Genomic DNA, 26546 nt, shown 5'->3' on the forward strand with positions numbered 1-26546 from the left:
AATTGGCCAAGCGGTATAGCCATGAAATGAAAATGTGACAGATGAGACAGGCCGACAGATTCTGATTTGTAAGTGTGGGAGTTTGAAATTGAAATTAACGAAAATATAAGTATTAAAGGTGATTGTATTAACACTTTACATTTAGGTTTATTGTATCATAATATCTACTTAAAGTAGGTATATAAAAATCTGCAGTTAGCTTTAAGATGAATTTCACGAGCGTTTTGAACGCCGCCGTGGGCTGTCATTAGTGTTTATTAAATTGTATCATACACAGTAATCGATTTAATTATTCTATTTTATAAATAAGTAAAGTACTGGTACAATGTTAATTTTATAAATGTTTAATAATAAAAAAATATTCAAAAAAGTTTCGGACACGAATGAAACGCTACACGCCGCGTTCAAACACTTGTGAAATTCACCCTTTAGCTGTCCACTAGTACATACAGTCCTATAGAAGATACTAAACTTGCAAATATATCACGCATGATGTAATAGCTCCTGTTATAGGTAAGTATTCTCTAAATTTCACGTGCAGAAATCATTAGTTTCTTCAAACCGTTAAATCGTGCAGAATATAAATCGATGATGATATGATACCCTTTGTACCATCTAGGGTTTCAAAAGTTGTGTGATTTTTATCCACCGGACTAAGTACTGCTACCCAAAAGTTGCCCTGTCAACCGAACTACTGCTAATAGATGGTAACTCCAGCAGTGTGACATTTTAAGTTTGAGTCTCCCACTCTACTTGTTTTTTGGCGATTCTTGTTCTCTTCCATTTTGTAATCTTTTTTATACAAATATCGCTTCATTATCGCTGTTAGATATTTTATAAATCCTAAAATGATTTCCACGAGAAACACAAATAGACACAGGCATACGAGCAACCCGTAGCATTTGAATATTCCCATTAAGTCATCCATGCCCAGCGGCTTAACTTCTGCCTCCTCCTTTATCTCCGTAAACCTGTATTCCTCCCATTTCTTTACAAGTCCCGCTTCAAATAGCCGTAACACTAATCCATTGTACACTTTAGTTAGTGGGGAATTCTTTGAAAATATCATATTAAGATAAAGACTATGAAATCTGTCTTTTTCAACAACATGAAGATATTGCTGGCCTTTGTCATTTAGCTTGTTTCTTTCTAAATACCGGCCGACAGCGCAATCTACAAGACAAAAGCGACGGCTGTCGTTGATCATTCGTTCAGTGCACTCGAATAAATCTTGAACGCTCACTAGCTTCGAATTAATTTTATTGAATCGGTCCTCAGTATCGGGGAGTATCGCATCAGGAGACGCAACACCTTCGATTGGGTATTCCTTTGCTATGACATCTTCAAATGTATTCACGTCTTTTCCGCGACGTATTGAGCTGAAGAATGATATAATGGCGGCTTGCATAAAGAAGTTCAGGACGAAGAAACACCAAATAGATGTGCCTAAGAAAATGCGGAACGATCTGCGTCTTGGCGCTTTATAGAGGCCAATGGACATAACGCTCCTGAAAACGTTGATAAGATCCTTTCCCATTTGGTCCAGACTGAGATTGTTTCTCTCCACGGCGCTGTATGCGAAAAATAAAAACCACATGCAAATTATACAGAAAACAAACTCGATAACAAGCTCATAATTTTCCTCCAGCAATTTAGCGTCGAACAAATTGGTCTCGAATCCCGCTCGGTGCGCTATCAAGCAAAGACCACTTTCTTTTACTGGAAACGTGTAATCGAGATCCACAACAATTAAGTCAAATTCGTAGATCGGTATAAGATATAAGTCTGCCTTTCTACGAGACAATCCAAATATCTGTTGTATGTTAAGTTCGAAATTAAATTTGCTTTTTATTGTCCTTGCCACTGGATATAAATCGATGGTAAAATTCATCGCTTTTGAAATCGTGTTCCAGACATTTCCATCTCTAGAACCAATAGTGTAAGTTCCGTTACCTTGGACATTCACAATTAAGAAAGGTTTTACTTCAGTAGCATATGCCCTTAAAGGAAAGCCATGTAAATTTTTTGCCAATTCCTCGAATAAATTTAAATGACGCAGTAACTCCTCATCTCCATATGATACAATGTTTGTTTGAAATGCAACACACGTGCCTAGATTGTTAGCACGAAATTTTGATTGCTGTGTGATGTTTTGGCATCCTTCAACACAGACAAAACCTTCGTCAAAATTAATCGGAGGAATGCCGATATTCCTCGCGGTCCAACAGCCGTAATTGTTATGATCTTCTCCACTTACGTAAGGATTATAGTGTATCAAACGCAGCGCCTGCTCTGTATCGTCGAACTGTACGATGATAACATTGTATACTTTGTAATACAATAGTATGAAAAATATCTTTGCTATCAAGTCATTCGTTAGAGGACTTTCATAGAACATGATAACATTTGTTAAAGGATGCCAATATGGCGAACCAAGGACTGTCATGAACAAATCTTCAAATGTATCAAAATCTGTACATCCGAATAAGAAAGTGTGAGGCGCGTATGGTACAGCGTCTTCGAATTCTACTCCGTAGTCATCTGTGATCACAGCAAAGGTCGATGAAAGTTCTCCCAACTGTTTATATAATGGGTCTGACAATTTTCCCGCGCAGATAATATTTTTCCAGTCAGTTCTTTCTCTTCCAATTTTAACAATATCAACCTGAAAGATTAGTTTTATGAAATACTTGTTTTTAGTGAACAACGAGCAGGTGTAACCGAAAGAAATATAACTTTTCATGCAATGTCCAACCCAAGGAATAAGTACTCCGCTTACTAAATCCATGGTCTAACTTATCTACATGTCCACCATGGCAACAAGCAGCAGCGCTTAGGTACCTAAATCATCTCATTCATGTAGGTGCTGCCATCTGTGCCGAGCTTTTCGTAATATGCTATTATATAATTACCTTCATTCAATCATTTATCAATTTTAACTGTTAACTATCAACATTTTAAAAGTTATTTAAGTATATACATTTTAAGAACAGTTTCAACTTACAATAGTTTGTATTTTTTTATTGTCGTCATAATCCAGTAATAGATCATTGCAACGTATCAAAAGTGGAAGTGTTAACATTATAAGAAAGTATGTCGTTAGCCACATACTGCTCTGAAATAATAATAAAATCTGACACCAGGTTCAGTGTTAGCATCTAAAACGCCTGAAAAGAAATAAACAAGCTCTGAATATATTTTTATTTACATTTATCTACCTAATAATCATCATTAGATGTATTATAATAATAATACCGTGATTGTAATGTATAACATAACGTTATTACATTATTTATGCAACATCTAGAGATACAGTTAATGTAACACAAATGATTATGTGATTGGATTGGAATGGTTTCGTAATAGGATTGGAGTTATTACTGATACCACATACAATTACATTATGTATCAAACATGCGTATGTACTCTAAATCATTTATTCCGAAATTAGACCTTCACATGCACTTTTTCACGTCAAATTTTATCATAAATACAGCCTGTACCGTGCCCATACAGTGAAAAAGTAAATGAAGGCGTTGTCTCCTGTTGGCCGGCAACACTGGGTGTTTATCAACCAATCTTGATCATTCCATTCGGTATTGCAATGGCAAAAAAATTAGTTCGTTAATAATCCGTTTTCTTCTTTCATGGAAGACTAGTGATTTCTCAAAAAGCTACAAACTACTGGCATTTCAGAACGACTACTACTGAGAAGAAATACCGAAAGAAACTCATCTAATTTAAATTTAATTTCAAAGTAACAGTTTCTTTTAATTAATATGTTTCAAATGAAAGTAAATATTTATGATAAATATATTTTTATTTGTACCAACATAATTATATCAACATGTATCTTATTATATATACATATCCGTTATACGGCTTTGATCAGTCTGTTTAATATACAGTTATATTCAAATCTTATACTTACCTAATAACAAAACGTGTGATATACTTACTCCGTTTGTTTGTATTTTAATGTTGTTTCATATTTTATTGAAAAACACATTATATCATATTGTAGATTTTTTAAATAATTTGTAATAGGCATGTAAAGATTTCGATTTTAAGTTTATAATTCAATATAAAAATTCACCGACACTATTGACACTTATTTGTCTTTTTACGCACCTAAGGCATAGGCTGTAAACGTCACAATGGGTACTGTGCGAGAGAGATAGCTATCTACAAACCTAATATGTAAATAAGTCTAATGTCTCCTTTCCAAAAGTCGATTGCAAAATTTATATAGGACAGGATAAAATACACTTTTTTTTTTTTTTTTATTCTATAGCCTTTTAAAATTAATATATACCGCATCCGATAAAGTCAAACAAATTAGAATTCTAAGGTAATTACATTTGAGTCTATTTTAAGGTACCTACGAAGATATTTATTTTTTATTGTCTGAAATACGTTTCGATTATTGTTATGGTTGCATTTTTATGACATTTCAAGTACAATGTGATGTCGTCCGGATCTCGAAAGCATAATCAACTAAAATATCTGTGCTAAAATTCCTCATTACCAGCTACGAATATCGACATGGCAATAACAGAAAATAATATGACAGATTTTTTTTCTAAAATAGAATGAATTTTTTTTAAATCGGAATACTTTGCTTCAAACTTATTTAAATTGCATATTAATCCCTCGATCGCGGAGATACGTGAACCGGTAGTCTGGTATCGGTCAATAGGCGACGGGTTTAATATAGTTTCCATCTAAATCTTTACTTAATAGGAAATTGACCAATAGCGTAATAGCAATACAGACTATTTTTCATTTCCTGTGACGCAGGAGCTCTTCCAAAGAATCCCATGCCCGGTCTATCTGCGCTTGAGTGTATTCGTAGCTCCAAAACGGACTGAATACAATATTGGCGTGTTCTATCTGTTCGGCGTTTGATGGTTGGGACGCAATGCGTTGCTTCGCTTCCTCTTCAGTGAGGGCGTTACGCTTTTGTAGCCTTTTCACAGCCTGCAACAAAGAATGGCCGTTGAAAAAATATGACACACGTGTAGTTTGGAGAAAATCTATACTAATATAAAATTCAAATGTGATTTTTTTAAAATAAATATGTCTCACTAAAATTTAAATGTGATTTTTTTTAAATAAATGTGTTAATTTTTGTGATCTGTATATCTTCCGTGATATTAGTCTTTCTATAAAATTCAATCTGAGATATATTATATGAGATCATTTTTCCGGTTACTTTCTCAGTCAAAAAGCGTCGGAGCTTCGCAAGGTCTTCGGCATCCTCAGTAGACAGACCATTGACAACACCAAGCCAGCAGTTTTTGGGTTTTCCCCTTCTGTTAGACTGGTAACGGCATGGCCAGGTAGTATATTAATACTATACATCACCGATATTATTATCGGACATATCCAAGCTGAACCTGGGACGGCTTAGGAGATAACCGGGAAAACTCTCAGAGATTTATCGTATTTTCATGAGGAAATATTACCTCTGCCGGCGGCATAATAATGGCCCACGTTGTGGCCAGTTGGTGGCAGCGCGGATGCCACACTATATCGACCGCTTGCACCACTATATTTTATAAAATCTGACAAAAGTGTTAGCACTCTCGATATGATGATGATGATGACCACCACATTGTACACTCCAAATTACAGTTAGTACAGAAGATAAATATAATGTTACCTCAGCCGGCGGTATAATGACGGCCCATAGTTGGTGGCAGCGCGAGTACCACTTGGCCCGCACCATCACGGCCGCTTCCATCACCACCACCTTGTACCCATCTTGTCCGAGCGCCCGGATTCGATTCTCGGCCTCGGCGATTATCGCCGGCCAGATTATCGAGTTGAGTTTCTCTAGTTGCGTCTGCAAATCAGAAAGTATCATGTTTTTTATTTGTTTTAAAATGCGATGTGAGCTAATAACTAAACTAATAAAGCTATTATCATGTAGGTACCTACATGCTTATTTATGTTATTAGGTTATGTTGCTAACCCCCGACGCAAGAAGAGGGGTATTATAAGTTTGATCGCTAAGTGTGTCTGTCTGTCTTGTGTACATGGCACCGTAGCTCATCAACGGGTGAATCAGATTTGGATGCGGTTTTTAAATTGATAGCTAATTTTATGCGGTGGTTCTTAGATATGTTTAAAATCGGTTCAGCCGTTCAGAAGTTGTAGCGAAATGAATATTGAAAGTCGGGTTTTTTTTTATCTGTCTAAGAAATAAACTTGTATCATTATAGGCCTAACGTAGGCAACGTTAAGGGGTTACATTTTCTTATCACCTGGTCTCCAAACACAATGGACCCCAGTTTCTTCCTATCGACCTCTCCTGTCTCTGTGATGATGTGTTTCCCGAACGTATGCGCCAGCGTCGAGTTGAGGGGGAGCCCCGGCTTGTACAGTTCGTGCGCTATGACGTCACAGTTCACTATCGCCGCTCCTTTAGCCCTGACCAAAGAAAAAATATTGCATCGGACCAGATAGTACTATCACTGAAACTTTAAAAGACATGAGCTTTTCACCACTAGAAAATCCAGCAATGTACGTTGAATCCGACAAAGTTTGGCGAACTGTTTGCCGACAGTGTGTAGTGTGTAGCCAGCATTACATACATTTTGTTTGGAGTGGTCTTTGAATATTTGGATTTTGGTTGGCGATAATTAAAGTTTGGGATGAGTTCCATAAGAAAATATCTATGATATTAATTAGGAAATTAATATACAGTATATTTGATGCGTGAAGAGGTAACAACATCTTCACGCTTTATCCACTCCAACTTCTTGAAATTTTGCATATATGTAGTTTGAAATACGGAGAAGGACTTAGGATACTTTCAGGCGGGCGAAGCCGCGGGCAACAGCTAGTGTAAAAATAATGTCTCACTTAAGTTTTTCTGCAATGTTGCTCTTTCCGCTGGCGATCCCTCCCGCCAGACCGATGACGTACGGCCAGGTGGGAATGTTGGGGTTTGGCTGTAAAAATTCAATGAAAAAACAATAAATTTTAGGTCTTACCATGTACATACACTGTTTCCGGAAACAGGATTTAAATCAAAGAATTAGAAATAATTATCGTGGTAAATAAATCTGGCTCTGGATATACAATAATATTAGACAATATTATTATCTCTTACTAGCTGCGCCCCGGGGCTACGCTCGTGAGAAGTATCCTATGCGTTGCGTCCATGTTATGTTCTAATGTGTCCAGTAAATTTTGCGTGAAAGAGTGACAAACATACACATCACATCCTCACAAAGTTTTCCATTTATAATATTACTAGCGGCCCGTCCCTGCTTCGCTCGGGTAAAACCTTAATAAATTATACACCTAAACCTTCCTCAGGAATCAAACTATATATAAATAAAACCCGCATCAAATTCCGTTGCGTAGTTTTAAAGATTTTGATTTATTTTTAGCATACATAGGGATATAGGGACAGAGAAAGCGACTTTGTTTTATACTATGTAGTGATAGTGAAGTGATATGTAGTGATAATGAAGTACTAATCCTATTTAAATAGTATTTAGTTCTATATTATCATCCGCACAAAGTACTTACCGAAGGCGGTTTTAGCATGGTCCCAAGTAACCGCATCCTCTGATTGGACGAGCTGAGTTTCTCCTCCTCATCCTGAGCACGGTTCGGATTGGAGTCCGGGGCCAAGGAGATCACGTGAGTATCTAAAGGCGGCAGGCCGTTCTCTCTCCGTTTCTCGTTCACCATAACACCGCCTCGGACTGTCTCCTCGCTTACTACTAGCATCTATAAACATTTATTGAAAAAAAAAATGCGAAATTAACTTTTGCTGCATTCATACACTATCTCTCATCAAAGCCTTTTCATGGTTTCTTCCTTAGCTGTTGAGAGTGTGAGCCTAGAATCCACAGCTTTCCTACAATTTCGTCTCCACTTCACAAGGTCGCCGGTCCCTAGCTGTCAGGCCATTGGCACGCATATCATCCTTGACGACATCAAGCCAGCCGCATTCATAGTATATATATAAACAAGTGGCCCGTCCCGGCTTCGCTAGGGTTAACACATGATAATTTATACACCTAAACCTTCCTTATAAACCGCATGAAAATCTGTGCAGGAGTTTTGGACTTTGTTTTATAATATTAAGTTACATATATCGACCAAGACTGGAACACATTATATTTTTAAACAAAATAATAGGCATAGTAAAAGCACAGTCCGTATCCCAAAAGAAGCCCAACTGATCAAAACATTCGCTGACAATACGTGATCTGTTTTTATTTATTATTAACACCAATTAACATTATTTATAACCATATAGATAAATAATACCTCAAACCTGGGATCATCTTTGGTTGGTCCATAAATATCTTGTATGGGGACCACATGGTACTCTAAACCAGGGTTTATGTCAGTCAGAAAGTCCAAAACTGCTTTTATCCGCTTTTCCACGGGCTCTATCAACTCCCATAGCTTTTTTGCTATAAATAAAATAAATATGAGTGATATACAACTCCAAAATCCAACTTGTACAAAATATAAGTTCATTGCTTGTACCTAGATTAAGAAATACCAATAGGAATTCTATAAATTGTACGTAACCATCTTCAGGCGAGTTCAATTCGCACTTAAACGCTTTTTAAAGTAAAAGTACATTCAATGCGTCTTTAAATACTTTTTTTATTGTAAATATTTTAAAAAATGTAAAATATATTTTTCACATCAATTTCGAAGAGCATTTTCAAATTTCCTTACACTGAATCATATTAACATCAGTTACTCCCACCGTGAGATGCTTGGTGGTACGCAGAGCAGCTTCGGACAGGAGAATCTTGTGGCCGTTGTGCAATCGGTCAAATGTGCCTCCGAGTGCCACATATTCATACCTCTTTACCGGTTCATCACTTACTTGGCTATCTATACTATTTGACACATCTGTAAAAGAAAAAAAATAGTTAATATTCTTTTTCATTTTTAATTCATTAAAATTTAATTAAATGTGTATGATATACCTAGCCTAGCCCACCTACCACACTTTATGTATTTTACTAATGTATTTTATACCTAGTGAGATTTGAATATATATAAAAATGCAACATTGTCATGTTCCAATGAGAGTTCAGTGCAAATGAAATAGGATAGGCTAGGCAGAGAGAGAGAAAAGCTGCCTTGCATATTACGGACAATTTTTACTTGTGAACCTGTCTAGTCAATAATGAAAAAGTTAAAAAAATCATATCCATCACCTATGCCTTTAGGAATTTGATCTGTTTTTAATGCCGCCACTGATTTTTTCAGGACTTCCACTTCTTTCGATAATTCATTGTCATACAATACTAGATCTATAGGATGATTGGTTTTCACCGCTGATTGTGTTTCCAGTGGTTTTAGTATAAGTCTTACATCTATTTTACTACATTGTGATGATGCCTGCAATCAAAAACATTTATTTTATTTAATTGTAATGTAAAATGATTTGTATGAAGTGAGAAGGGTACATATGTTAAATTTTAATGGAAAGATGTAGAAAATGGCTGAAGAAGAGACATATGGATCACATTCAGAAGAATTTGGTAAGATTGGTTAACATTAGATAGGAAAAAGTAGAACTTTCAAAATTGATTTAGGTGCATTAACAGCAAAAATATACCACTGTCTCTATTATTCATTAAATAAAAAGTTACATATTAATGTGCCAACCGCATGTGAGTGGAAAAAAGGTCAAGAAGAAAAAATATTTACTAACCTTAGAATAAACTTCTATAATTTGTTTACTCATAACTGGTAATAAACTCTGACTTGTCCCCTTCACTTTGATATAAAGCATTTTATTCACATACTTTGAGGACTTCAAGCATGCACTAGCTTTTGCAGCCGAAGACACAAATAGTAGACCGTTTTTAGCCATTGTGACTGTAAGTTGTACAAGTTTGAAAAGTTGGATGAATTATACTATTTTTTTTATTGCATAAAGTTGGCAACACTCTCAATTTTGTTTAAATCATAATTCATGATTCATTTTATTTCTGTCAGACATGAACTCATGACTTGATTTTGGAATTAAAATTGCTTTTAGACCCAATTATTGTTTTAAAAAGATTTTTATGTAGGTACCTAGTTAATTGCTATCACAAAGAACATAAAATGAAATTTTATATATATATATATATACTTATGTTGCTGCTTTATATAATGCTTACCTGTTTCTTTATTATAAACTAAAAGTAAATATGACAAACATATAGACACAAAAGCAGCTGTAAATGATATCCCAAAGGCATTCATTACAGATCTGCTATCAAAGTCCAAAGGTTATTTGTTATCTTGTTCAAGCCTATAAAACATGGATTATATTTTTTGGAAACTAAAATGTAACATGAAATGCAATTATATTTTCCTTGATATATTAGTTTGTCGTTTGCCTACGATTCTACGAGGTAGGCGAGGCAGAGGTTATGTCTGCCGAGTGCCGGCCACATAGGACTTCATAAAAATGTTTGTCATACTGGTGTATTGTTCTTTAATATATTGTGGTGTATGTAGCCGATTAATCGTCATTCATCAAGCTGTTGTTACCAAGTCTCAATCACAATCACACAAAACTGAATATCACAATAAGAATAATTTTGTATTCATACCTATCCAACCACTTAATGTCTTTTTCTTTGAATCTATTAAGTCAATAAATATAAATATGATATTATTGCTACCTATGCACTGTTTTTGTTGAAATTATATATGTAAGAAATACATTCATCGAAAGAAGAGGATGAATGCAATTACACCTAGACACTACAATCAAAATGTATTTACAGGAATGAATGTCACTTTCATTGACTGTTTTATATGTGACGTTGACATTTTACACAGAGTATATAAACCATGGAATTTGTAAGTACTCCGTACAACTACCCGTTCCATGGTAGGTCTATTACATAGTTAGTGCTCCTGCCCAATTTATTTCAAACAACTCGATGTGAGCATTTTTTAAGAAAAGGGATTAATATATAAATCTGATCATTGAGGTAAATGGTTCTGGATTACGGTAAATAATAAAAAGAAAGTAAGAAATTCTTTAATTTATATAATATAAAAAATTAAGCATTTTAGTATACATACATATATTACAAGTACTATTATAAGTAACTTATTAATTACTAGTACCATTGAGTAGGTACCTACCTACCTACTTAGTTTGCGGATATACTTACTAAATACAAATTTCACAATATATGAATTATTATAACAAAAATAAAAATTATGAATAAAATAATAAAAACCAGTAAAATAAAAATTCGGAGATCATGTGTGGTGGCAAAGTTGTCGTCAAAGTTGTTGTATCAATTTTTTTACCACAAGAGATTATGCTACAATCTACATACCTACATTAGTTATAGGATTTTATTAGATAGTAAATAGATATCTATTATAATTTTCCATTAGAAAATAATAGTCCCATTATATGATAAGGATTTCGGTGGCTGTAAAACTGTAATACTTTCTAATAAAATCCTATAACTAGTGTTGTATAATTTCTAAGTAAATACCACAGTACTTTTATTACAAGTGTAGTAATGTGATGGGTGAGTATACGGTTTGGCCCAGTCAAGTCTACAAATTGACTAGAGCTCACGCTCTTTCGCTACTAGGCTGAACACCTAGAATTTAAAAACGTTAGTATTCCGTGGAGGTTCCTATCAAAGTTTACACATGCATGATTTTGCATATTTCGCATCGCGGGCGTTTCGTCAAACTTAACTTTTGGCTTTTAGTTAGGTACCTCTATTTCATTTGCCATACAGTGCTGCTGTTACTATCGGTTTGACCGAATTTCCTTGAATTGCTATACTTTCTTGATACTCTCATCTCGAGATCTTCTGTGATTTTATTGTTTATTGATAACCTAAAAATAAAGCACTGATTAAGTAGTAGATAGGTAAACATATCTAGATAATATTCTCAAATAAAATCTATTTTAAAATATATAATAGTTTCTCAAAAAGCTACAAACTACTGGTATTTCGGAACGACCACTGCTCTCTCTATTTGAGCGTGTTTCCAATAGCCAGTTCCAGTAGTAGTGGTCTGGAATACTGAGAGAGAAACCGCTGAACCATAGACAATGGAACCTAGGTCTTGTTATCTGTCGGCTGAACGAACACAGCAGATAGTGTATTTGTGTTCTCGGCGTTAGAGCAAAGCAACAATCTCTTTAAAAAAAACCTAATACCTAAGTACACAGTTACACAGTACACACCTTTTGAAAAGTTTCAATAAGACATCAGCTTTGAAAATGTAAACTAGGAACAGGATTAGTCCGAATAGAGAATTATAAGCTTTGACTGTATATTTGAACCAGGCTGGTAGTTCGTTGTAAAAAAACGACAGCATGATGTCCATAAACCAATTGGTGCCAAGCATAACCGATATTTTTATACATAAAAGTCTGGAATGTAAAAAATGAATAATTAAATAATAAACTTATATCATACAGAAATATGAATGTAACTAGAGGCACATACAAAACTAATGTAGGTAATCTTTTTTGTAGTTTGTGTATTTACTATGCACGAACATTGCATAGTTTTACAGAACTGTTTCGCGATGTATCAAAGGTTTTTTTACATTTTGTTGATTTAAGTATGATAAAAGGCAATTAGAATCCGTACCATGAAAGAAGTCCCGTGGCAATGTGAGAAACTATCAATAACACATCACACAGTGACAGTAGCGCCAAGTCTGCGGGACTTCTTTCGTGGTACACTATCTATAAATTGTTACACTATGAGAATCTTTGAATCTGTATAACTTATGTACTTATAAAGGGTTAATGCCGGGATTGAATAAAAAGGAACTTTGAGATTGTGAAATAAAAATATTACTGTAATCGTTTAAACGAGCAACAAAAAAAAATATAAAATCAATGACAGTTCTTTTTTTTTTAAATCGGTAGTAGGTACCTACAGAAGTTTAGCGGCCAGTACTAATTTACTTTTTATTTGTTTGTATTATCTGTATTGTATATACAAATAACACATGTTAAGGGTACCTACATTAATAAAAATAATGTATTAAATGATTATACAATGGCGGACTCTTCCAGTCAACCAGCGATAGTTTGCGAGGAGATATTTATTTTACTCAAGATAAGTGTAGACGTAATGCAACTTTTTTAAACAACTTACGCATTCTGCTTTGTGCTGGTGTTATTAGAGTCAATGCTATTCAACTGCTTCATGTTGCTATTTTGTAGCCGCAATAAATTGAATATGAGAAGTCCAAATGGAATGAAGTTTATCGTCTGCAGTGCTAACTTTGGTCCTAATAGATACCAGCCATTGTTACAAGCTGAAAAATAAGTCGACTAAGATACATTTTGAAAGTACCTACTTAAGTACTTAATAAGTATATAATTCATTCGCTTGAAAATATAAACTTGCCAAACTCAACGATATATTCTTTCCTTATATAATTTGTTTTGTAATCCTAGCCAAGTACGTAGGAAAACATAGAAATAGATTATAACTAAATAAATATATTAGGACAAGTCACACAGATTGAGCTAGCCCCAAAGTAAGTTCTGTACTTGTGTTATGGGATACAAACTCAACGATACTATATTTTATAACATATACATATATATACAAACATCCAAAACCCGGGCCAATCAGAAAGAGATCATTTTCCATCATGACCCGACCGGGGATCGAACCCGGGACCTCTCGGTTCAAAGGCAAGCACTTTACCACTTCGCCACCGAGGTCGTCAAATCCAACTAAATCCAATCTTGTAAAAAAGTGATGTAAAGAAATAACAAATACCTAACTAATTACATAAATTGATAAGATAAGACTCACTCAGATAAGACTCATAGGGCCCACATTAAGCACTAAGCTTGTATCTGGGGTCCGTAAAACACAGAAACGGGAACAACACGCATGGGAACCGCAGACAAATATTTGTCGTCACAGGTTCAAATATTTTCTCGCACTGGGAATCGAACCCACGACCAAGGATGCGGACGAGCGTGGGGACCATCATGCCATGGTGGTAATCTTATGCTTAAGTATTTATTAATTTAGGCTCAGATAAAAATAAGTTTCACCCAAAAATAGAGTATAGGTATGTGAGGTATGGGGACTTCAGAGTCTGTCTCAGGACTGTCCCGCAGTATAGTCATTCGACGGAGTGTTGTGCCGATGTTGCCATTAGTTCCATATATTTCCGAGGGACTTATCTTGTGAGATATCATTTCAGGCAAGCCATCAAAAGCCTCTCTCACTCCAGTTTTCGTTTTGTTAGGCCACAGCAGTATTTCCAAAGATGGTCGTTAAACCACTGCGCAATATTCAAAGGTAAATTTTAAAACTGATCCTGGGCTATGTGGCGTCACAGCCAACATTATATATATATATATATTTTTGTGTAGTGTTATACCTTTAAATCGGGAGCGCGCTCATAAGAGGAAAAGAGAGAGGGAGAGAGTAATTAAAAGCCAAAAAGCTTACCAGTACATATGTTAAACATTGGACCTTCAAATTCGGCCAGTTCGTCGATACAAATTTCTATGATAACGTACACGAGAGGAGGTCCAAAGGCAATCGTGCAGTGCCACTTGTATTTTCGATAGTTTACGGATTTCATGTGGTCGAGACGACGTCGGTAGAACATGTTCCTGCAAGAAAAATAACGGTTTAATCACGTGAAGTATGTTAAATGTACCAATCCATATTTATAGAATAGAAATATGTTAACGCTACAGAAACACACATAATATAAAAAATATACAATAGTATATAAAGCCGATATTTTTTTTTCATCACCATACAACTTATATGACCCTCGGGGTATGGCCTTGTCACGGCTTTATATACCATTGAACAAACACCTTGTATATCTGAATATCATAAAATACACAGATATTCCAGTGAACGTGTGTGCTGCAGTAACTCAAATAGGCCACAACCACAGACCATTTAGCCCACAACTCAGTGATTTTATTACTCAGAGGACTCACTGGTTTTCAGTTGTAGCCTTTATTAATACGAGTAGGTAGGTGCAGGTACGAACATGAGTAGTATGATTGATAATTAGGTACTGATTGTCTCAAGATTGTCTATTGATTTTAAGTCCTTATTGTAACAACTGGGTATTTCCGCTATTAAAATTCAGAACAGTGTGTTTCGGTGCTCAACTTTATTTTTATTTTATTCTGCTTTTATTTCTATTTATTGAGATCCTTTAGTCGACTCCTTTGCTTAACCATCGCCATGTCTAATTTGGGTGTACTATTTATATAGCTGTATTTAAAAAAACGGATTGCACTCCGGTAGTGCCAGTAGAAGTGAAAACTTGAATATTATCATTGTGCATTTTTGATGTCTTACGAATTTATGGTCGTTAACATTTTTTACATTTTTTACCCATTACAACAAGAGCACAACGCTGCTAAAGAAGTTTTTACTTCAAAAATACCTCGGTGGCGTAGCTTGGCTAAAGAAAGAATAAATTGTTCTAATGCATTGATTTATTTAAGATATATTGCAAACCAATAAAATTAATAGAAGTACAATCGTAGGTTGACTTAATGCTCAAAGCATTATCTAACAGTCAGCTTTGGGTCAAACAGAGAATGTTATGTAAGTAGTTATGTACCTATTTACAGACGTTAGTTGAGGGGTTAGGTTTGTCTGTCCCCGACTGTACTTACCTTAATGTCCACCATATATCAAATCCCATAATATTCATCCACATAAAACTGCTAAATGTGAACAAGTGAATTGAAGGACCTGAAAATTAATCAAAAATAAATAAATTACTTACCTACATATAATAATTGTTCCTAGGTATTCTTTTCAAGTAAAAAACTAATAGACAGATTATTCAGTTATACTCAGATATTTTTGCCATAGTCAATTTGCTTACAAAAAATATTTGAGAAAAATTATAAAATTAAACTTCGATTGCGTGAGAATCGACCAGGTAGAATGAAACCAAAATATAATAATTATAAAATATATAAAGCCGAAACTACTGATTGATAAAAACTACAATTTATACTTACCTATGTACAACCTTATATAGGGAATGTAGGAAATTCCCAAAATTCCTACAGGTACGGATACCTGAAGTCGCGGATAAAATCTAATTTACAATAATAATACGGTTTTTAAGCTATCTAAATTATGTCCAAGGCCTTGCCCGTGTAAATTTCTCACGGGAACAGTTATTTTTCCGATATGAAAGGTGCCCTATGTCCTTCATACTTCAAACTGCATGTAGGTACCTACTTATGCAAAATTTCATATTGGTCGAGTTGATGTCGTGAAGTAACAAACAAGCTTAATTTCGCAAACATACTTAATACTTATTAGGATTAATATAAAACTCACTTATTATATAGCAGCCAACGACACCCATTATCGATAACTCCATGGCAAAGCTTCGGACGGTGATCAAGAAGAAAGCAGTCGCCAGAGTAGACACATAGGTCATAAAATTTAATCCTGCGTTTGTGCGTAATTCTTTGCAAAGTGTGTACACAACTATCACTAGAATCATGAAGAAAACTGATACTAACATGGCTGAAAAAAATAGGTAGGTACCTTTTAACAAGCAGTGTACAGCGCAGTCAAAACTCTTTGAGCAGACGATTAAAAGATCTGACCGAAGGTATGCTATTTATGACGCCTTATTTCATAATATATATATATTAGGTATACCTAAGTATATTAATAAAAATGTGACAATGGCGCTCGTTTTCATTTTTTTTATCAATCTGGATAAAGCTGATAAAAGGAAACGGCACGAAAGAAGAAATAAATGAATGTTTCTCCTTCTTCTTTAGTGCCTTTTCCGTTTATAACAGCCTAATTAGTACGGTTGATTAGGACTTGAGAATTCGAAAATAATCAATTCCCATATAGGTAATATCTATCTATATATACATTTAGCTATAGTTTAGTACTTCAAATTCGGTGAATAAAATAGTATTCCTTAGGATTTCATAGTTTAAACAAAACACCTCGTATGGGAATTTGATGCCTTTAGTTATCATTTCGAGTCTTACCATATATGAAAACTTTTTCTATCGATCTTTCAAAGGGACTTGGTTCTTTATCTTTGGCAAATTTTATTTTGATACGTGGTTTTAACAAACCATCAACTTTGTCTTTGAAGAAGGTGAACATCACTATATACTCTTCGCGTGGTATAGTTGTATTCGGTTTTAGAAAGAATGATCCATCCTAGAAGTAAGAAGAATTAATAAGAAATAATTACAATTCCAATGACATGTTTTGATGATGCCACCGGCAACAGCTCGTGGTCATTAAGTATTAAGTACATTACACGCGTCCATATTGAAAGACTTACTAATAATACACGTCATAATAAAATTGAAGTTTATGTATGCTTGTTTGAACGTTGCTCATGCAAATTTCTAGAAATACAGGTCTGATTTGAAAAATCCTTCTTTCCGCGTATGATGCGGCCTCGAGTAGGTACTTAAGTACCTGCTGTCGACATAATAGTGTGTTAAGAAAATTATAAACACGTTTTATGACAATAGTGTAAGTGGAAAAATTGGCGTTAGACCGAAACGGCGGCATCTTGCATAATCCAAAATAGGAAACTAATAACGTATCTAACATTGGGTTTGTATGTACAACACAAGATATTGTTTGACGTGGACATAGCCATGGGCAACATCTGATATACTTGGGATCTTTTGAGGGGTAGACAGAAACGGTAACTGTGAAACTCAAAGGCCACTATCTTATTGGTGGAATTGGGATCAAATAGAGACAGACAAATTGCGAGCCTATCCTACCTGCGAGATGAATTGATCGAGTTAACAGTAGGAAAAGCTGGCATGTTTATTTTCGCCTCTACACTACTTGCGTTCGAAAATTAAAAGAGAAAGTTACAAAATTCATGTTTATAGAAAAACTATCGCAGGGTGGCAGGGCTCCCTTGGGGTTGAATTTCTAAGATAAATATATAGGAAACATTGCTGCGAGCGGAATGGCGGGCAATAGCTAGTAAATAAATAAGACACTTTACCGCAGAGCCGGGGTATGAAATTTAAATAATATATTGTTTCCTTATCACAGTACAAAATTAACTCCAATATAGTACAGGAAAATGATCCTATGGTTAAATATCTTTCACGTAACTATAGCGTGTGCATGTTTGAATCTCTGTAATTACTGTAACGACTTGAAAAAAAAACATTTATTTGCACTAGCTTTTGACCGCGGCTTGGCCCGCGTGAATTTATCTGTGAAAGCGAAATAGACACAATTTTCATACAAACATTCGTCCCCCGCATTATACTCATTTGGTTGTAGATAAAAAAAGTAACTAAATTTAATAAAAATCGGTCCCGCGGTTTAGCCGTGAAAGCGGCACAGACAGACAGCAGATTTTCGCATTTATAATATTAGTATGGAGTATGGATGAAAGCCAAATTGAAGATGGCTATTTCTTTGTAAGAACTACTCTACTCACCCTCAAATGCAAACAAGAACTTATTTGTAATGATTTCATATACCATATAGATAATATTAAATACACAGAATGCGCCAGCTGCTTTTTCCCGTGCAGATTGTAAAAGGCAATCAAGGAAAATAGTTGATTCTTTCACACAGAACTAAGAACGAATTCAGGGTCTGACGACTCATGGCCATGTCTACCCCGTAAGAGATAAATACAAAATACTATATGTAAGTATATGTATAACTAGATATTGCCCGGAGCTTCGCTCCCGTAGGAATAATGAGATATAATATAGCCTATAGCAATTTTGAATAATATACCTTTTTAATGCTGAAAGAATTTTTGAAATAGGTACGGTAGTTTTGGAGATTACCCACCTCAAACATACAAACTCACAAACGCTTACCTCTTTATAATAATAGTATAGACGAAAAACTTACGTCTAAAAAATATCCATCAAACGTAGCATTAACGGCGCCGATCGAAAAATATGGATTCGTGCAGTCATTAGTGATGTCAGTAGTTCTATTTTGATATGTCACAATCTGAAATGTCTCATTGAATTTCTTGTCGGTCTTCATGGTCACTCCTGGCATCAAAATTTTGTATAATGGAAGATGTTCAGTAAAATCGATCGTTTCTCTATCCATTCGCACACATCTCTTTTGTCTTTGGATAAACATGTGACCAGATTCGCAGTTACTTATTACGCAGGGTCGTGTCTTGCAATTCTTTTTGTCCAAAACGCGACCATCCGAAGAAATATAGTCACTGTCTATACACCACTTCATTTTTTCATTCGAACATTGCCCTGAACTTAGTTTTATGACTAAAAAAATGAAAAATATATTTGTAATAGCCATCGATATTATTATTAAAATAGCTAAATGTGACACGTATACCACTGTACAATATAACAACTTTTGTTGAAGTGACAATCATGCGGACATATATGAGCAATCAGGAATGCAGGAAAAATAGATGTATGGCTAGCTAATAACTATGTACATAATCCGTGCTAATATTATCAATGTGAAAGTATTGGTCCTTCTTTCACGTCAAAACGTAGCATTGGATTGAGATAATTTTCGGCGCGCAGATAGTTTCGGAGAGCTAGAGAGACATAGGCTAGCAACAGCAACAAATATTATACATATATTTTTGATAACATGTAATTGTAAAATCGTATACAGGGTGAATAATTAATAAAATAGGTAAGTTACGGCACCTTGGGTAGATCCTTTAAACATTTTAGTATTCTTTCCAGTGAGCGCGGTTGACCTCTACGTATCTAACACTTCGTATGTATATGGGTATTTTTGTTACACCCCGTTAGTAATGTTTTATAGAAGTGACAATTCTGATAACATTAAGTCTGTCCTATTGTATTGAAATAAGATTTTGAATAAGTATTTCTAATAACAAGTTATGATATATTTTTCTGATGTTATAATTCTGATGTTACAGCTATTATATTAAATCTAAATTGAAATAAAAACACTTTATCGTTTATCGTAAATTTATTTCTAATTGCCTATTCTAGTTTTAAGCGCATACATACTAGTTTTTTTTTTGTATTTTATAAATATTTAATTACTCATTTTGCGATTAACATGGACACATCCATATACCATTGTATATACCTATAATAAATTATAATAAAAAACAAAGCGACGAAGCGATTGGTCAGTACGCGAGAAAAACTATTATAAAAAAAATTGCGATATTATCGTCCAATTGATGCACATAGCATATATCTATGCGTCGCTAATAAGGAATTTTGCGATAAATTTGAGTTATTCGATGTGCACTGTGCAGTCTACTTTACATGAAATGGCAGTTTTTATTTATCGAACTGTTTAATTTTGAAGTCACGTGATGGTTTGCACAACGTTGTTGGTTAAGGGAATGTTTTCAAAAATTGTTGATTATAAAATTCTGACCTATATTATAAATACATTTAGGTACAATTTCATCCAAAAGTTTCAGATAGTTAAATATCTTAAATATTACACAAATTCAAAACTATATAGAATAATAAAATATCAAAAAAATAAGAGAAAAAGTATGTCAAACATTAGAAATACGTTTGAATTATCTCTAAAATACATTTATAATATCATTGTGAGTTAAATTCTACAGAAAAGGTGTTTGGTCAACTCGTTACATTTGCCACAATATTTGTTTGTAACATAGTTTTTAGAATAGTTGATAAAACATTATAAATTAATATAACGTCAAAAAATACATAGTTTCTTAAATATACAAAGACGTTTTTATAAACGATCGATTCATTATATATATAAACACAACAACAAACCCTGATATCACGAAATCCAAAGGTAGGCGCCATCTTGTATGTGCCCCAAATCTCTTGTATAATAGATCTAAAGGCAAAACCGCTTGACAAGCCAACCCCAAATAAATTAAAATATGGAATGAAGAGGATCAGCAACGGTGTAATGGAAATAATATGTAATAAAGTATAATATAACTAATGCACTTAACAGACTTATGGCGCGTATCAATACACTCGCTCCGCGGCCATTACAAAATATAATCGAGTTGACCAAATACAAGATACATTTGACACGTACAATCAATAGTTTATTTAAATACAAGTTAAGTGATGGGTTTGACTAGGAATCGTCACAGAAATGTGTCTTACGCTAAGAGAACATTTAATACACGTACGTACATGGAACGACTATTAATATTTTGTGCCGCCTCACCTTACACACGAGTGATAAAAGGAGATTCTACTGACTTAAAGACGAACGGCATGTTTGAACTACAAGTATACTTTGATTCTTCACGTTTCAAAATTGTTGGGTGATATAAAAAATTAAACGCTGACAATTCAGAAAAAAAAACATCTAATTTTATCAAGCAAAAGAATTCCGAAATTAGTTTAATCAATAAATCAATTCAAATAATTTGAACGTTAAATAAATATCATGTATTCGATTTGCATGCAGGCAAAAAAAAATATTTCTAGTATATATTAATTATTTACATAAGTATTTTCTTAAATTATTTTTTATTTTTTCAATGAATGCCGTTAGTCTGTAAGGGCACTCAGAAATTTACTTATTTGGCAACTAGCTTTCAAAACTATTTGTGCCAATATAAATATTAAAATTTTGTGTTTCTCAACATGACTGTCCAAAAAGTGTACCAATGTAATATATATTAGAGTTTATGAATATAAGTTTTTTTAACTTTTAAAGCCTAACAGATACAGATGTTTGGGTTTTATTAAAATCCCGGGTAACATTGATCTATACTTAATTAGGAATTTTTTTTTTGTTTTTATTTTTTTTTTCACAGAAATTGCAAACTTAACGGGACTTTTTTTTTACTTTTTCTTTTTTTTTATACATAAATTAGAAGGTAGTTACGGTTGGGGCAATGAGATCAAGTACCGTAAACTAGTATAAATTAACATGGTGTTAGAAGATGGGTATAGGAGGGATATTTCGGGAATAGTACGAGGGTTGTAATTCTTTCAAGTAAGGGGAAGTGTGGGAGGGTACGGGGTCTGTTACTGGGGCCGTAGATGGTCACCGCGGAGCGCCGCGGGGCCTCCGCCCCGGCTTGCCGCGGCGGTTGAAGCCCCTGGGAAAAACAATAGTTTTAATGATAAATTTACAATGAGCGAAGAAAAATAAAGTCAAATCTCACTTTCACTGTTTTTAACAACTCTCTCACTATATTAAAAGTATATTATTATGATAAATGGAAAGCATTGAGTAATTTTATTTTTATTACTACTAGCGCCATCTAGTGTGGAGTAGCAGCAAATGATTGGATTTGCGTTTGTAGATCCAATCGTCTGCTGCTACACATTATAGTCGAACACAGAAAAGAATATCTACCTGTAAGGTCCCTTGTAGGGGGCGCGCGCTTGCGGCGATCCGGGGGCGGAGTCCCGCTCCGAGCTGCTGTCCTTCACCGCGGGGCGCGCGGCCGGGGGCTTCGGCGGCGGCGCCGTGCTGCAGGTTGCACCATTTGTGGCCTCCTGATAACGTAAAGTTAAATCAGATACCTTTTTCCATGTGTCACAGACAAAAAAATATATGGAATATAGGGCTTGACAATGGGGTATGACAGTGGGCACAAGTGACGTCACAAATGTTGAAGTCAAAAAGCCTTTTATGTATACTTTATTGAAAACAAAAAGATATTAAATATTACTATTAAAGTGACATTTTGATTAATGCGTTTCACTATGTGAAAGCATGTATACATATATACACACACACCCTATTATTGTTCTCCTTCAATTGTTATAATACTATGTAGAAAGACGAGCTAAGTAACAAAATAAATATAAACTACTTGGCCGGGCTTTGCAGTCTAATAGCTTGTTTGGTATGTAAATTGTCTAAATATCAGTGAAAACAGCGTCAAAATCCATGGTTTAAAGGTAAGAAATTGAAAAATCCAAGGAAGTAAACAAAGTTAAAAAAAATACTATAATCTGTTCATAGTCTCATTTCTCATGATTTACTGGAAAAAAAAATTTGCTACTCTGATAGTAAACTTAATTTTAACGTAAGCCTTCGCTGAGCAAATATACAGTATGATAATAAAAAAAAAGAAATAAAGCTACAAGTTTCCAAGCACTACTTTTGAATTTAAAAACAAAATAATAAATCCTGAAGAAAAAGCCAATACAACAGCCCAGATCTTCAGAAAGTTAATGTTTATTTTTTAAAAGAACTTCCTGCTTCAGTTAGTCACAATCACGAACAACCATGTGAATGTTTGTAAAAAAAATCAAACGTCAAAATTTTTGTTTTTAAATACCATAATAATTCTAGTCCTATGGTTAATTCAATATTTATTTTTCAAAATAATCTAAGATCTGGGTGTGCACAATACTTACATCCTCATTGTCAGAAGCCGTGGTGATGGTGAGTGGTGGCGGCCCCGTGTCTCCCATCCCCACCACACCGCCCCTGGCAATCTGGCGCGCCAGCAGTGCCGCCATGTGCTTCTGCAGGGCCTGTTGAAATGAAGTCACAATTTTCCTGGGTAATTTTATGTGACACGGAAATTAATATGCGAAGTTGTGTCAGTCAATTCATAAAACTTTATGAATTTACAAGTAATTTAATAAATATTCACATGCTTATATTTTTGTGTTTTAAAATACTCAAAGTTAATTGGCTAGCCAGCTGATAAATTTTTCTGTACTCTGATAGTAGTAACAATATGTACATAATTAAAAAAGTATTTTGGGAGAGGTAATTCATATTATAGTGGTTAATGAAAATTCCTATTTTGGTGTCAGATAGATCTTGATCATTAGCATTTATTCTTTATCCACCTGACATGTATAGATGTAATAACAATAAACCTTTAAATTTCAAGAACTTTGTTTCATTTGGTATCCATAAAGGCTTAAAAAGATCTTTTCAACCAACCTTTAGCTCTGCAGTCAAGCTGAACGGAGGAGCTGTTGTTGATTCAACAGGGTGTGGCGCCCTCTTAAGGGCTTCCACGTCGCAAGAAACATGGCAGCGGCACACTGGGCATGTTTGCTAAAATATTAAATTTAATCAATAAAAGAAACAACTTTTGATAGTTGCATACAGCTTCACCTGCTCAAAATGTACACAAAATTTAGCCTCAGTAGTAGATTTTAAACAGGGGTACATATATTTTTTTCATTCTTTCTAAATTTTTGACAAGGCTTCAGTGCAAGGGGTAGATTTTAATAAAATGCCCCTAGCATTTATAATACTTTAAATCATACATCAATTGTCAACAAAATTTTCATATTTGATATTTTCACTCTACTTCTGTCTTAACGGCTCTTGAGGTTAACTGAATGCTAAAAAAATATTAAACATGAAAATTGTACTTGAACTACCTGTTCTGGCCATAATAGGTTATATACCTTATAAGGTGGTGCCTGCACTTGTTGCCAATTAGGTAACTTATCAAGCTCTTCCTGGTAATATTTCTCACCAGCAATCAGGTGGCTGGCAAGGCAGTGGCTATGAAAGTAGTGGTAACATTTAGTTTTAATGAAAATATCACCCTCTACAAAGCCATACAGGCAAATTACACATTGTCCACTCGGCAAGTTGCTTTCTGTCAAGTTTTCCCGTATCAACTGGAAGAAAAATATTTTGTTCATCAATTTTACAATGTTTTTTGTAGACACTTTGCAATTTCATTGTGTGCAATGCCCAAAATAATTTTGTATGTAAAAAATGATATAATGCATAACAGGTAGGGTTTGTAATGTTATTTAATATGAACCTGATTATGGTTGCCCATTTCTGTGTAAATAGCTTGATTTATTAACATATGTGAAAATGATGTTTAGAAGTTAAAAGAGAAGCAATTCATACATAAATATTGAAAATTTTGTATTGTCTTTTAAAAATTGATTTCAAATAACTGGGAAACCTCACCTCAATGAGTTCAAAGACGATAGATTGCCCTGCACATTCCTTCAATCTTTTCGTTATTTGTGAATTAATAGTGGCCAGTGTTTCATCGTCTAAGCCCCTCGGATTCCTGAGGGCCACATCAGGACTGTCTTCAGGGTATTTCGGTGTTAACTTGACCTCCAGCGTCACGCAAACATACTGTTGGTCTACATCATCTCCTGTAGATGGATGGACCACTGTTTCTATTATTTTAGGAATACCGTCGACTTTCTTGATAACGACATCATCCAATAATATAGCTTCCAAAGCCTCTATTTCGTCCGAAATCCTGAAAAACAAGGTAAATTGAGAAATGTAATATATATTTGATAAAACAGAATTTTATAGCTTCAGACACCAATTTACACACCTTTCATCTACCGGGGCCGACATGGTGACTGAGGTACTTAAACGATTTTTCCCAGAAGTGCATCCAGTTCAGGCAGGCGCAATGCAGATGCTGCAGCTAAACAGCTGGGATTTCAGACAAAACTCTCAACAAAAATCAATCATGATAAGACCACAGACAACTGATAGTAATAGACAATTTTTGACCATAAACAACTGACCATAGACAATTTTTATGTTTCTGTCAACATGATTTTTTTGTAAAGCGCCATTCATGATTGTCCTGTTCATGCGGATATCGTACTTTTCGGGCCTAACCGGTATTTTGAATGGCAATAATCATCTTCTACAACGATTAAAGGCCTTATTGGTAGGTATTCCCTTTGATTAGTGCAAGTTTTTAGTAATTACAAGAAAAAGACGTGTGAACAGTGACTGATTAGTGAAGTGATTAGTTGGCTCCGTAGAAACGTGATTAGGAGCGTGTTTTATTTTTTTTACAGTGGACTGTGAGTAGCCAAGTCCCGCGGCCCTTCTTCCTCCTCACTCTCAGCGTGCAAGCCAGTAAACACCTCTGGACACCTATTGTTCAAAAAATTGGAGTGAAGACAAGAGATAACTTGCGCTACGAATGAGCCTTCTATTAAAATACATCTTCCAACCCATAATTTTCTTGGTCTTATAATAGCTACCAAAAGTTCTTCCGTTTCGATGTGATGTTTTCCTTCAGGACTTACTTCTTTCAATTGCAACTGCGCTTCTCATTGTTTGTCTACACTCTCGGCTAAGAACGAAATTTACTAAACAGAGCTACTACTGAACTCGCACTACAGACCTGCACTACAGACTCATCACCCTCACTTACTAAACACCTGCACTCACACTAATCAAAGTGAAGACAGGCCTTAAAGTGTAAGCGCGATATGACTCAAGTTCTTTTGTATCCGTAATTCCGTATCCGGTTGCAAATTATGGCGCAAATTTTAAAGAATCAGGAATTTTTTTCATGATCTCACTTTCGTGCCCTTTGTACAATGTATTTAAAGAAAACCGAGGTAAGTATGGTGTCCTGGAACTATCGCGGTAATCTCGTCGCGTAGGTCTATTTACGTTGATCAAAATCAAAGGCTCTATGCTCATTTCATTCTTTAGAATTACGAGTAAGTATGTGGTTAGAACGTAAACGTTCTAACTACACGTACGTAAACGTAAGTAGAGTAATCTATGAGTAGAGGATCTTGATGGACTTCGCTATTAAAAATCTGAGATTTTCGCTTTAATTTATAA

The 26546-nt window shown here is 34.7% G+C and overlaps 4 protein-coding genes across 7 annotated transcripts; all 4 read right to left on the reverse strand.

Moving 5' to 3' along the window:
- Positions 1 to 131: 131 nt before the first annotated feature.
- Positions 132 to 3747, reverse strand: LOC128674641 (uncharacterized). The gene is made up of 2 exons (XM_053753352.1): positions 3005 to 3747; positions 132 to 2665 (listed from the first exon to the last, which is right to left on the reverse strand). Exons 1-2 carry the CDS (start codon positions 3107 to 3109, stop codon positions 698 to 700), a joined length of 2073 nt encoding a protein of 690 aa, XP_053609327.1. The 5' UTR covers positions 3110 to 3747; the 3' UTR covers positions 132 to 697.
- Positions 3748 to 3801: 54 nt separating this feature from the next.
- Positions 3802 to 10784, reverse strand: Ppat-Dpck (Bifunctional Phosphopantetheine adenylyltransferase - Dephospho-CoA kinase). 2 transcript variants are annotated; one of them, XM_053753353.1, is made up of 11 exons: positions 10602 to 10784; positions 10164 to 10297; positions 9710 to 9876; positions 9210 to 9393; positions 8719 to 8898; positions 8296 to 8444; positions 7546 to 7749; positions 6871 to 6959; positions 6270 to 6435; positions 5666 to 5848; positions 3802 to 4980 (listed from the first exon to the last, which is right to left on the reverse strand). In XM_053753353.1, the coding sequence occupies exons 2-11, from the start codon at positions 10246 to 10248 to the stop codon at positions 4783 to 4785; spliced, it is 1605 nt and encodes a 534-aa protein (XP_053609328.1). In that variant the 5' UTR covers positions 10249 to 10297; positions 10602 to 10784; the 3' UTR covers positions 3802 to 4782. The 2 variants fall into 2 exon arrangements, with proteins under 2 accessions (XP_053609328.1, XP_053609329.1); XM_053753354.2 differs by lacking the exon at positions 10164 to 10297.
- Positions 10785 to 11032: 248 nt separating this feature from the next.
- LOC128674643 (G-protein coupled receptor Mth2-like) lies at positions 11033 to 21612 on the reverse strand. Of its 3 annotated transcripts, XM_053753356.2 has the most exons (9): positions 19691 to 21612; positions 18903 to 19291; positions 17033 to 17210; positions 16356 to 16547; positions 15674 to 15752; positions 14472 to 14638; positions 13149 to 13311; positions 12221 to 12409; positions 11033 to 11866 (listed from the first exon to the last, which is right to left on the reverse strand). In XM_053753356.2, exons 1-9 carry the CDS (start codon positions 19710 to 19712, stop codon positions 11746 to 11748), a joined length of 1500 nt encoding a protein of 499 aa, XP_053609331.1. In that variant the 5' UTR covers positions 19713 to 21612; the 3' UTR covers positions 11033 to 11745. The 3 variants fall into 3 exon arrangements, with proteins under 3 accessions (XP_053609331.1, XP_053609332.1, XP_053609330.1); XM_053753357.2 differs by lacking the exon at positions 19691 to 21612 and having other exon boundaries at positions 16356 to 16514; positions 18903 to 19635; XM_053753355.2 differs by lacking the exon at positions 19691 to 21612 and having other exon boundaries at positions 18903 to 19631.
- A 137-nt stretch (positions 21613 to 21749) lies between these two features.
- Positions 21750 to 25445, reverse strand: LOC128674644 (uncharacterized protein). The gene is made up of 7 exons (XM_053753360.2): positions 25282 to 25445; positions 24894 to 25200; positions 24371 to 24589; positions 23895 to 24011; positions 23354 to 23473; positions 22341 to 22483; positions 21750 to 22080 (listed from the first exon to the last, which is right to left on the reverse strand). The coding sequence occupies exons 1-7, from the start codon at positions 25302 to 25304 to the stop codon at positions 22026 to 22028; spliced, it is 984 nt and encodes a 327-aa protein (XP_053609335.1). The 5' UTR covers positions 25305 to 25445; the 3' UTR covers positions 21750 to 22025.
- Positions 25446 to 26546: the final 1101 nt, after the last annotated feature.

This window comes from Plodia interpunctella, chromosome 13, assembly GCF_027563975.2.
Source record: "Plodia interpunctella isolate USDA-ARS_2022_Savannah chromosome 13, ilPloInte3.2, whole genome shotgun sequence".
Taxonomy (NCBI): domain Eukaryota; kingdom Metazoa; phylum Arthropoda; class Insecta; order Lepidoptera; family Pyralidae; genus Plodia; species Plodia interpunctella.

Excerpts from the sequence above, each read along its gene's own strand:
- LOC128674641 (XM_053753352.1), bottom strand. The coding sequence starts at position 3,109 with ATGTGGCTAACGACATACTTTCTTATAATGTTAACACTTCCACTTTTG. Across the intron at positions 2,666-3,004 it reads ATAAAAAAATACAAACTATT|GTTGATATTGTTAAAATTGG; the intron begins GTAAGTTGAAAC and ends CTAATCTTTCAG.
- LOC128674644 (XM_053753360.2), bottom strand. The coding sequence starts at position 25,304 with ATGTCGGCCCCGGTAGATGAAAG. Across the intron at positions 25,201-25,281 it reads TCGGCCCCGGTAGATGAAAG|GATTTCGGACGAAATAGAGG; the intron begins GTGTGTAAATTG and ends CTTGTTTTTCAG. Across the intron at positions 24,590-24,893 it reads TCGTCTTTGAACTCATTGAG|TTGATACGGGAAAACTTGAC; the intron begins GTGAGGTTTCCC and ends TTTTTCTTCCAG.
- Ppat-Dpck (XM_053753353.1), bottom strand. The coding sequence starts at position 10,248 with ATGAATGCCTTTGGGATATCATTTACAGCTGCTTTTGTGTCTATATGT. Across the intron at positions 8,899-9,209 it reads TCAAATTCCTAAAGGCATAG|ATGTGTCAAATAGTATAGAT; the intron begins GTGATGGATATG and ends TTTCTTTTACAG. Across the intron at positions 5,849-6,269 it reads CCATTGTGTTTGGAGACCAG|ACGCAACTAGAGAAACTCAA; the intron begins GTGATAAGAAAA and ends TCTGATTTGCAG.
- LOC128674643 (XM_053753355.2), bottom strand. The coding sequence starts at position 19,325 with ATGGCTATTACAAATATATTTTTCATTTTTTTAGTCATAAAACTAAGT. Across the intron at positions 15,753-16,355 it reads CGTTGGCTGCTATATAATAA|GTCCTTCAATTCACTTGTTC; the intron begins GTGAGTTTTATA and ends ATTAATTTTCAG. Across the intron at positions 11,867-12,220 it reads TTATTGAAACTTTTCAAAAG|GTTATCAATAAACAATAAAA; the intron begins GTGTGTACTGTG and ends CTTTATTTTTAG.